This window comes from Periplaneta americana, chromosome 4 (assembly GCF_040183065.1).
Source record: "Periplaneta americana isolate PAMFEO1 chromosome 4, P.americana_PAMFEO1_priV1, whole genome shotgun sequence".
Classification (NCBI taxonomy): Eukaryota; Metazoa; Arthropoda; class Insecta; order Blattodea; family Blattidae; genus Periplaneta; species Periplaneta americana.
Window position 1 is genome coordinate 206,422,421 of NC_091120.1, and position 12,607 is coordinate 206,435,027.

The 12,607-nt window shown below is 39.3% G+C and overlaps 1 protein-coding gene across 1 annotated transcript; it reads left to right on the top strand.

The window, feature by feature from the left end:
- The first annotated feature begins 280 nt into the window (after window positions 1-280).
- LOC138698705 (zinc finger protein 774-like) lies at window positions 281-12,405 on the top strand. Its single transcript, XM_069824897.1, has 4 exons — window positions 281-483; window positions 4,630-4,710; window positions 6,729-6,811; window positions 10,137-12,405. The coding sequence occupies exons 1-4, from the start codon at window positions 472-474 to the stop codon at window positions 10,987-10,989; spliced, it is 1,029 nt and encodes a 342-aa protein (XP_069680998.1). The 5' UTR covers window positions 281-471; the 3' UTR covers window positions 10,990-12,405.
- The last annotated feature ends 202 nt before the right edge of the window (window positions 12,406-12,607 follow it).

Here is a 12,607-nt window from a genome sequence, read left to right on the forward strand (position 1 = left end):
ATGAATTCTTCACATTCCAAACTATCTTCTCTCTGAAAATTAGACAATTTTCCCAATTTTTTTCGTCAAAGAAAACTTTCCGTGTTGTGTGCTATAGCAAACCCAAATAACTTATTCTAACTGCATTTCCAGGAATTTTTTATATTTATTTCTGGCGTCATAGAATATTGAATGCTCTTTCAGCCCGCTGTGCCAAGGCTTGACAAGACAAGCGTAACCACAGATCACAAACATTCCTTAAACAACCAGAAAAAAAAAAAGTGGCATTGTTCACTGCTATTTGGACGATTACCGGCTGATGGGTTGCAAGTATCAAAATTGTCGTGAGACGTGACTGCATATTTTGATTAATACGAAAAGTAAAAATGTAGTTTAAGAAATTTCAGCATTGTTTTGATATGATTGTCCGTTTCCTTGTTGGAAAGTGATGCAGAATTTTTCACTTGAGTGTAACTATGTTAATATTCAGACATGGAAATTAAGGTAGGCAAATTAAACGAGTTGTGGATTTATTTAAATGACGAACTACAATAGTGTGAAAGTCCTTAGCTCAAGAGGGCATCATTTTTTTTTTGCACGGAACCATTTAGGCTACATGCTTTTGTCACGTGTATAATAAGTGATGTAGAATAATCGAAGCATCATTACGCTAGATAATATCACAAAATCCAACAATAGGCATGAGAATTTCGTGGGTGTGTGGTACACTTTACTGATCCGATGCACTTGCAATTCTATTATTTCTTTGATTATTAATGAATTCATATCTGCGCAAGAAATTTGGGTAATCGTACAGAAGAACTATAGAGGGTTCCACGTTAAGGAAAAAAAAAAGACCATTAGTTTTATGCGCCTTACCTAGTAGGCTCTGTGGTAGGTAGGGGTTTCAATGGCAACTGGTCATTTGATGGAATAGGTCCATATGCTCAATACTTTTTTCTTAACGTGGAATACTCTATAGACCAAAGGAAGCACATGTGTTCTTTATATATTGCATATTACTACGAATAATATAGAGTAGTACTAAATACATGGTTTTACTTTCCGGCACCCAATACTCTCAGAATAACCTATACGCTGTACCTATAAACAGGGGCGGCTTTCTAAGGGGGGCTGCGGAGCTGCAGCACCCCCAGATATTTGTGGCTCTTGTCTCGTTTTATGTTGTGAAATACATTTATTATACATTCTCACTTAGCGGCTCGAATTTTTTAAAAATTTCGCTCTCATTGACATGCACGCAATCGTTAGTGAAGTCACTTCCTCCCCTGGTGCTGCCAGAGCGAAACGAGAAAGAAGGACGGATTGGTGAAGCCACTTCCTCCCCTGGAGCTGCCAGTCTCGTCTCGGATGCTTTGCGCGTAGTTTTTTCCCTCCCCCTGCTGTCCCTCGCCTTGAAGCCAGAGTTTCCAGGCGCTGCAAAATTTGCAGCAGTTTGTCAGTAGCGCGCAGTTTTAAATACATTTTCTTTAATGTTGTGAGTATAACAAGTGCAACAATGTTTAATTCTGTACAATATTTACAGTCTATTCAGTTCAGTACCTTAACAATTCAGGAGAAATGTGAAATTAAGTGTCCATCAGTTGAATGTTATAATGGAAAGAGCCACTAAACAAAATAGCCTACAAAGCCCGCATATTTTTTTGCTGATTTATCCAGTATCCCTGCTTTCTTCTCTCGATCCCCACACAGTCTGTATTAGATTAATCTGTTTCAAAGACAATTCCATCAGCTGGGGCAACAAGATGGAGTTTTAAAATAAGAACAGTAAATGTTGTTCATGAGAAGAAGGAGCCATTGCTAGAATTTTTTTCAAACCATAATGGAATCTGAAACATCTAACACCATCACAATAAATGAGGCAAGCGCCCTAGTGCGTACTCTTGAAGATCCTAAATTCAATTTCTGGCTCAGTTTGTTTCATTTATTGATGTATCATATATATTATACAACCAACTACAACATCGCCAGTTAGATATTTCTAAGGTTCAAATCTGCATATAAAAAAATTAAGTTATGGTTTATTTCACGACACTCGCAACTGCAGGGGTTATATCAGAGTCGCCCGTGTGCCAGAATTTTGTGCCGCTGGATTCTTTTAAATGCCAGTAAATCTACTGACATGAGTCCGTCTCATTTAAACACACTTAAATGCCATCGACCTGGGCCGGGATCGAACTCGCAACCGACTATGCTACCGAGGCCGATTCTGCATATCAAGCTTTGTTAATGTCATACAGACAATACGGAACAGTGCACGGTTGAGCAGCGAGATCTGTGAAAATGAAAACCCTAAACAGCGTCGTAAGATCGAAGGGATTCAGACAAGGGTTGCGGCACCCAAGGAAGTGTGTGACCTCATTATCACACAAGCTAACACCCGATTCCAGTTCATAGATCATCTGATATTATCTTCTCTTCTGTGTCAAGAAAAATTTGAATGCTATAAAAGTTCATTTCCTGAAAATGACCTGAAGGTACGTGTGAAGCTTTTTCCAATGTTCGATAAAGACAAACTAAAAACGGAACTCACTGTGTTGTATCAGAGACAAGAATTCAGAAATATCAGTGACGCAGTCAAACTCTTGCAGTTTCTTCTATCTGAGAACTTGCAGGCCTCATTTTCAGAAGTTGTGGCACTATCACCATACCAATGACAGCTTCTGAACCAGAACGTTGCTTTTCGTGTTTGAAGAGACTGAAATTCTATCTCAGGAATACGATGAGAGAAGAGAGACTGACAGCATTAGCTATGTTTTCCATTGTAAAGACTATGTTAAACGACATATCGGATTTTAATAAGATGATTCTAAAGTTTGCAACCTACAAAACAAGGCGCATGGAACTAATCTTTAAATAATGTAAGTTGCATTGTTTTTTTTTTGTATGCAGCCCCCCTGAATTCAATGCCCACGAGCCGCCACTGCCTATAAACATTTCAAAGTGCGCAGAAACCAAGTGCTCTTACCGGTCAGACTAGAGTGGATGGAGTTTAAAGTCATTTATCGTTAAACTCCCGAAGAGTAAAATTTTGCTCCTGAGCAGTACGGTTCACTCTAGATACTGTAATATACCAGTAGTATTGTTGTATTTGTACTACTTTAGCGTATTTGAGGTCAATCGGAAAGTGTAAAATGGCCTACCTCTTTCGTTATCAGTTAGTGGGCGTGAAAGCATGACGTCTTGTATAACCCTTTGCTCCAATTCTCCGTCGGTTTTTTCCTGATATGTGTATCTCAGCTATATTCTTGTAATCACAACTTTAATTTAACCTCAAATTGTTAGCCTATTATTAATTACGTACCTGAGGTAGTCTCGATCCAGTATCTTCTAACTAGTGCCAGATACGTTTGTCAAGGCACATGCTGATGAGGCATGAAATATAGGTATTTAAGTTTTCTCTATAGGTTAGTGACCCCAGATTTTAAATTCCAAAAGGCGGAACACTTAAAAATGTTTTTAAACAAAGATAATTAGGCCTACTCACTCTTTAAATGACATTTCCAGCTGTACCATTGCTAGAAGACAAGGATGCTGCCTCTTCTGTGTCTTGTGTACCACCCTTCTTCTCCCTCTACGTCTGAAAGCTAATAGTTTGTGAGTTTGTGGTATGTCCATTCACTTCAGTTCTAGGATATGATGATATCCTTCCATCATAGCTGCCGATTTCGTAGCAGTCATTTCGTATCTTAAATTGAATTTTGTTTTAGCTTTGAGGCTTTCCTCTCTTTGGACAACCCTGCTGAGATCGACGAGACAATAGGGTTCTGTAGCAACCCTGGAGAACAGCTATTCCTGAGGTACTAATGGTACTGTCTTTGAACAGTTCTTATAAGAAAGCAATCTACTCATTGGTCTGCCATAAGAACGAAGATGTAAAGTTGTAAATGTTGGCCATTAAGGAACTATCCACTCCTCAGGAGTATGTGACAGTGACATCAGCGAGGCCACTTTGGCTGATCAGTGCTAAAGTTTAGGTGATCTTCGTATGTTGAAGTCATATTGACACATTCAGTTGTAGAAATTTCCTTTCAATTTCAATAGAGCAATGATTGTTGAACTGTCACAAACAGTTTGTAATACTAAATAACATAATACAAAATTAAAACTGCACAAGACAGCATCGTTAGGCGTGTAGAATAACTTCATCAGCAGTCACAGTACGGTAGAACCATGTGCAAGAATTTTCCCATTGCTCGATGTTTAGTTAGTGAAGATTGGTGACATTCAGGTTTCACAGCAACCTACCGTACACATTGTACATGATGAACTTCAGGACAGATGTCCATTTCGCATAAGTAACTTGGATCACTGGCACACAAGTATTAGAACATCCGCATTCATAAGAATGTGTGAACTTCAGCTTAAGCCAAGTCCACATAATTCAAACTAATGTAGGGAAATCAGTATGCTTACAGCAAGAATAATATCACTTGCATCAATTCATGTGATAGCATGACTTACGAATCCTGCCTCGCTTGTTTCATTGTTGAACAATGCATGTAGTGTGTAACAGCAGAACTGTAATGGAAACCCAAGATGATGAAAGAAGTCAAGACCAACTGACGGATACCAGTTTGTTGTATGTTAACAAATTATAATATGTGCTATGGTTGTGTTTGCTTCCAGACAGAGTTTGTCGCAGTGAAGGCCGAACCGTATTCTGACACTGAGACAATCCCAACAAGGCTTGACGAAGCCCAAGTGAAGGTGAGCAATTATATTGTATCTAATATCCTGAGTTTGGCAATGGATGACAAAAATCACTGTACATTGTAGGGATTGAAGTATATGTTGAATATTCAGTATGGTAAAATCTACAGGGTCCACACCTGTGGAGTAACGGTCAGCGTGTCTGGCCGCGAAACCAGGTGGCCCGGGTTCGATTCCCGGTAGGGGTAAGTTACCTGGTTGAGGTTTTTTCAGGGGTTTTCCCTCAACCCAATATGAGCAAATGCTGGGTAACTTTCGGTGCTGGACCCTGGACTCATTTCACCGGCATTATCACCTTCATCTCATTCAGACGCTAAATAACCTAAGATGTTGATAAAGCGCCGTAAAATAACCTACTAAAATAAAAAAATAAATAAAATCTACAGGCAATGTAACAGAATACTGTGCACTGCAGTGGAGGAACGCTTAGCATGCCTGACTGGGACAAGTTGCCTGGTTCAGATTTTCCTTCAACCCATTAAAAGCAAATGCTGGGTAACTTTCGGCTCTGGATCTTGGACTCATTTCGCTGGCATTATCACCTTCATATCACTCAGACGTTAGATAACCATAACAGTTGATAAAGCGTCGTAAAATATTAACAATAATAATAATAATAATAATAATAATGAAAAAGAATATTTAAAAAAATGAAGAATGTAGCTCTTGGGGTCATGTTTTGAAAATAAAACACTTATAGATTGTTTATTCATCACACCACATCTCTGTCCTGGCTATGAAACCCTTAAATTTTAATGTCTGACTGCACAGTTACATTTTGTGAAGGAAACTGACAGACATTTTTTAAACTGATTTGAAAAAACTGAGATGCTCTTCACTTCACATTTCGAACTACGAAGATAAGGTGACTCTATCACTACGAATGTTTGCTACATTTTTCAGTTTTGTTTGCAAAAATCAATATGTAATGTATTTGCAATAGTATATTAACTTGCATTTGTTTTAACATGTACTATTGTGGGAGCAGTGAATTGTAGTTATTGTCAGTACAGCGAATGTTGACTTCGAAACAAACTGATATAGTGAAGATTTAAACAGAAAACTAATTGATTAGACCACATTTGTTTGTGTTAACTACGTGCTTCTTTCTTTTTTTTGTGTCATTACACAGAACATTCGAGTACTAGCAGTTTACTGTTAGTTGCTCAGAAGTATTGAATGGTTAGACAATAAGTTCTAGATAGGGAGTGGGAACTTACTTTTCTGTAGCTCGTGAGCAGACGACTGTGAACTATACAATTACAATAAAAGTGATACAGTTGTCATAAGCATAACAAACCTCGAACTTGTAGTATTCAGAACTCTAAGTGAATATTCTAGAGGCGGGGAGACTGAAGAGAAGCCAATTAGGCTAGCTAGTGATAATGAGGAGCCAATAGGATGCCCTCTATCCACGTGAGTCTGTTCAAATCTCGCATGTCCCAGCCTTACCATGGATCATCTCGTTGGCTGCATTGGCGTCAGCAGTAGTGGTGGGATGCGACAGCGTTTTCCTGTCACAGCTCTGAACTGTGATAGCTCCGGGAAAATCTCTTTGTGACAGATTTTGTCACAGTGTAAGTTTTTCTTGGCGATTGTGTGTCATAAACATCTCACTCACAAGTGACGGTCAATTTAAACCACTTATAAACAACTGTTATTTTAGCCAGCATTCCATATTCCTGTGTTTATAACATGTTTAGTTAAGGTTCACGGAAACGACTATTAATATTTCAGTATTATTATGAAACTTTTAAAATGCTTTCGTCAACTTGAGTGGAGATTTGCAAGATTCTGCTATGCATTGATTACTTCCCCAGCTTGCCATGCGCTGTTCATCGTGTCTGTGAGTCACATATTGGACGGGGATGGCGATTGCTCGGAGCTGTGAAGGTGAAACAAGTGACAAGCTCTAGCAGCAGCACTGCCAGTGGTGATGACGGTGATAAACAAGGAGCAGATCTTTCTTAAGTAGCCAGCTGGGCATACAATGAAACTGAATCTTTTCCTTGCAGGATGAATCATGCGATGGCAGTGCAGTGGAGGAAGAGGTCAAGGTGGAAGTCCTGCTGCGAGAGGACGACGTCCTGTCAGATAGGTGAGCTGCACCTGGAACATTTTATTTTATTATGACAGACCAATTGGTTGTTCCTTGTTCAGCTGCACCCATATTGCCTTATATGCAGGGAACGGATTTATATGGACTAAAAATATATGAAATATGTAAATATATATGTAGTTATTTTTACCAAAATATGGAATTAAATATGGATTTTTACCAAAATATGGAATTAAATATGGACTTAAAATTATAAAAAAATGACTATGTACGTTAAATATTGGTACATTTTAATCAAACTAAACAAAAAATATAATGGACGTACCTTATCTTCCAATGTAGTTTCAACAAAACACAATTTTTATTGTCTGTTACCATAACAATAGGTTACAAACATTTCTTTCAAGTGCTGAAAAGTGAATCTTCTTCTATTGTCTCTGAGGATAGATTTATACTGACTAAAAGAGCGTTCGACGTCACAAGAAGTAACTGGTACATAATTCAATTTCACAATGTCTGCTGGGGATAAGTCCAAGTTAATCTTCACTGTTGATTCACCACTCATCACAGCAACAACCTTTTGTAGTTCTTCATATCCAGGGTTTTTTGAAAGTACAGTGTCCACCTTAGCTCTTACTGCATCTGCAACTTTACCTCTACCACGATTCAGTTGTTCCACAGTACTATTTATAATTTCAAAACTTTCAGATAGTGAAAGGTGCCTATTTTGGAGACTTTTGAGCGTTTTTATGATGCATGAAAATGTATGCTGAATGTGAGCTAAGTCATTCTTCACACTTATGTCACAGGTAACTGTTTTCGCAGTATCAATTGAGACTGCATCTTCAGAGTCCAATGCAAGGAGAACATTGTTAATAGAGTCTATATGTTCGGCATAATATTCAACTGCTTCTAGCCATGTACCCCATCTAGTTAAAATTGGCTTTGGTGGCAATGGAATTTCAGGGTACATTTCTTTCAACACGTTAACTCTACTGGGAGCTTTGAGAAATACTTTTTTCACTGATGAAATCAACAAATCTACTTTAGGGAAATTGTCTCTGACCACTTCTGCCACACGATGAAATGCATGCGCCACACAAGTAAAATGAGTCAATTTAGGATATACAACAGATAATGCTTGTCCAGCTTTGACCATATAAGGGGCAGCATCGCTAATAAAGAATAACACATTATCGTACATAATACCCTTTGGCCACAGGATACCCATAGCTTCGTTGAACAGTTTAACTATAGTTTTGTTATTGCACTTTTCTAGAACATCACAATGTAAAAGAATTCGTTCAGAATATTGTTCACTTAACAAACCGATAACTACATTACCAACAAGTCTACCTTCTTTGTCGGGAGTCTCATCAATGGAAACCCAAATTGAACTATCTTTAATTTCATCTCTTATCTTCTGTATTGTCTCATCGTAGATGGATGGAGCATACGTCTTCCTAAGTGTTGACTCATCCGGGATTGTATGTTGAGTATATTTTTCAAGGAATTCCCTGAAGACCTTATTCTTTAGTTTGTAGAGAGGAATATCAGCAGAGATGAGAGAACGGCACAGGTCGATGTTAAACTCAGATCTTACATTCGATGTTGTTGGTTGTGTTAAAAACAATTGTCTCTGCTTGGAATTTAGTTGTTTGTTGGCCTGATGTTTACTAGTTGTAATGTGTTGTTGCACCAGGAACTTTTGTGTAGATGATACTGCACACTGACACAAATTACAAAATAATATTTTATTGTCAGTTGATAAACCATCTTCTTTAAATTCTGAAATGTAACTTGTTAGTTTTGATTTTAAATTGACTGAATGACGTACTTTTGGCATATTTACCGTCTTTATAGTATGATTTACAAAACTGAACCTATGTGTACTCTGACTGGCATTTAACTGTTGAGCTGCACAACTGAAGTCTGTTAAAAATTTTAAATTAAATTAATACAGTTTTGTAACTTACTTTCCCATTGTTGATAGGACTGCTAATTTTCAAATAACTCTGATGTTAAAGGGATTACTGAACATGTGTTTAAATCTCTATTGTTGAAATGTATTTTTAAAAGTTAATGGAATTTTGTTTTGTTTTATTGTTAAACCTAATATAATATGGACTGTTTTATATGAAATATGGAAAATATATGGAAATTAACGAAAATATGTACTAAACTCTAAAATATGGAAAAATATGCAAAATAAAAGTAGGATTTTTCAACCCTACACATTGTGAAACATAAAGATAATGCAAAATATAAATTATATTAGCTTTATAAGTAAATATGTATTTACATATAAATCCTTTCCCTGCTTATATGACTTTCTCGATTATCACTGTACTTGAAAACCTTGTGTAGTTCACTTCTTACCTCTGCAGCATTAGCGAGAATGTAATAACTGCTGTTCAGCACTGATTTTAATGACTTCTGGCCACAAATACGCGCCTATCGCTCTAGATTCACTGTTCAATTTATCCTTTCACTGCATTTTAATGGCAATATTCTCACCTCGAGGATTTAAATTTCTTTCATTTATCGGACAGTTCTTTGTGTTCAAATTTACAATATGTTGTATCTAGTTGTGCATGCATGTATAAGATACTGGCCCTTGTCATCTAGATGCTCCATCAATCACTGTGGTGTGTCAAACCTCAGAACATTGTTTGGTCTCAATCACAATTTTCCTCCAAGCTTTTCTGGTCCTGTCTCCTCCAGATCCCTTTGCACCTGGTCATTCTAGTGGAATCTGACTTAGATGCTACATCCGAAACCTTATTCTTTATCTGTAGTGACTATGAGACTCTTAAAACCTTCTCAAACTATGTTTAGCACGAAGAGAACTTCTTTGTAACTTGAAGTGGTCCAGTTAACTAGTAGACTGTGTCTTTAAGGAGGAATAGTAAATATTTTGTAGGCGGCAGATTGAAAAAAAAAAGTTTATAATAGACAATTTTCCAGTTCTCAGTAGACGTTTGCATGTTACACATTATTGGGAAATTGCATTTATGTCCAAAAATCCATTTATGAATGTTGATATAAGACGAAAAGCTGGAAATACAATTCTGTTTCTACACTTTCAAAAAAAAACCTTTGTGTCTAGGTATGTATTTCAAAATCGAACGAAATAAAGCTCAGGAACCACTTGTTTCATACCTGATGCATTTATTTGCATTTAAAGGCACTTATACTGCAGGGACCTTTTCTTTCGAGCACCAGACATTTCGTAATTTAAAAAGTTAGCAGAGTCTGAAGAATATAACCCACACTGCAGGGTCCTGTACTTTGTAACTGCTGGCAATATCCGTGATAACCTCTTGTAACGCAACTGAAGCACGCCATATGCGTCTCTGTGCAGTGGCGGCTCGTCGGGCAAGTTCCGCTGCGAGGTGTGTGGCAAGCAGTGTCTGCAGAACTCGCACCTGCGGCGGCACCGACGTACCCACACCGGAGAGAAGCCCTACAAGTGTGACGTCTGTGGTAAGGGCTTTACTCAGGGCGGCGATTTAAGCCGTCACCGACGCATCCACACGGGAGACAAGCCTTACACATGCGACCTGTGCGCCAAAGCCTTCACCGAAAAGGCGAAACTGGCGAAGCACCGGCGGACACACACCGGGGAGAGACCGTTCAAGTGCGATCGCTGCGGGAAGCGCTTCACGCAGAACGGCGACCTGGTGGTGCACGTGCGCACGCACACCGGGGACAAGCCGTACGCGTGCGACGTGTGCGGCAAGAGCTTCACGCAGAGCGGCAACCTGCTGTTCCACAAGCGGCGGCACACCGGGGAGAAGCCCTTCCGCTGCGACGCGTGCGGCAAGGGCTTCGTGCAGCGCGGCGACCTGAGCCGCCACGCGCGCATCCACTCGGGCCACCGGGCCTTCATGTGCGAGCTGTGCGGCAAGGGCTTCACGGAGAACGGCAAGCTGGTGAAGCACGGGCGCTCGCACACGGGCGACAGGCCCTTCAAGTGCGAGCTGTGCGGCAAGGCCTTCATGCACAGCGGCAGCCTCGCCGTGCACGGGCGCTCGCACTCCGGCGTGCGGCCCTTCGTGTGCGAGCTGTGCGGCAAGGGCTTCGCGCAGCGCGGGGACCTGGGTCGACACCAGCGCGTGCACACGGGCGACAAGCCCTTCAAGTGCGAGCTGTGCGGCAAGGCCTTCACCATGCGCTGCCGGCTGGCCAGACACATCTGCCTCGTCGCCGACTGACTGTAGCTACTTGTCTTATCTTTCACGGCACCCGAGTAGGATAATCAGGGAGTCTCTCGTAGGGGTTGTGTTTTTCAGCCAAGAAAAGCCAAATTTAAGGAGTTATGCACTCTCTCACCATTTTCTTAAATGATAGGGTTAACCGTTAATGCAGTATAAAAGTAAATTGTAGTTATGAAACACTGTTAATATAATATACAATTTTTAAAGATAACCTTAAAATTAAATTTGCAAGTGCTATTCATAAAGCAACTTCCGTTTTCATATAATTGCGTAAGAGACAGTGGCGCCGCTCTTGCGGTAAAGTGTACCTTGAAGCAGTACACGTCGAGCAGCGGTAGAGTCAAGGTCGTGTCTTTGTTCCTCTCTGAGCCACGTGCTGTCAAAATGTGTGCTGCAATCGTAAGTCCCGCCAGGTGTGAGGTACGTTCTGTTATAAGATTTCTTGTGGCCAAAACTGTAAAGCTAGTGAAATCCGTCGCCAACTTTGTGAAGTTTATGAGCCAGACGTAATGACTGAAGGTGGTGTAAGACAATGGTTCCGTATGTTCAAAATTGGCGAACCAATGTCCATGATGAAGAGAGAAGTGGTCGACCGACTATCGTGAATGCAGATCTGATTCGTTTGGTTGACGAAAGTGTTAGAGCAAACCGCAGGTTCACCATGTCGGAGCTTAGTGAGTAATTTTCCACAGATTAGTCGTACTCTTCTGTACAAAGTGATTACCGAAGATTTGGGCTACCGGAAACTTTCTGCCAGATGGGTGCCTAAACTCCTTTCTGAGGAACAAAAGACTCAGCGGATGGGAGCAGCACTGCCCTTTCTTGAGTGTTACGAAAGAGAAGATGATGCTTTTCTCGATCAGATTGTGACAGGAGATGAGACTTGTGTGCGGTATGTGAATGCAGAAACAAAGCTTCAATCAATGCAGTGGGGCCATACTCGTTCCCCGATAAAACCCACAAAGTGTCGCCAAGCACTTTCCACGAGGAAACTCATGGCAACTGTCTTCTGAGTCAGAAAAGAAGTCATATTTTCATAACTAAAATACAGTGAATTAATAGTAAGTGATGAATTGAAGAAGTAATATTATAAATACGAGGTTTTAATATGTCATATCTTGTAAAGGGTGTAGTGGGATGAATACAAATATCAAATTAATATTGCTATATTACTAAAATTAAATTACAAGTTCATATAATCTACCCTAATTTATTCAGGATCATGAATAATGTATATTAGGATGAATACAAATAACAGAAATAATAACTATTGTCATAAGAGTGAACTATAATCGTTATTCACATGATCTAACCTATATAGATGACTACTAAATATGTACTGGTACAAGTATTTGTACATTTTATTCACGTTTATGTAGTTGAAGTTTATTAAATGGTGCAAAGTGAAACTAATTCCATATTATTTTTACCTCCTCAGTGGTATCCATAAATCAAATTTTTCTTTTAATTTGTGACATGCTATTAGCCTAACTTGTTTGAATGTATATGCAAAAAAAATTGTATGGAATTTATGTGCAAAAAATTCAGGTATTTTGCAGCCAGTATATAAGTACTAAAACATAATGTAAACTAGAGACAGCTATTCTAGCATACT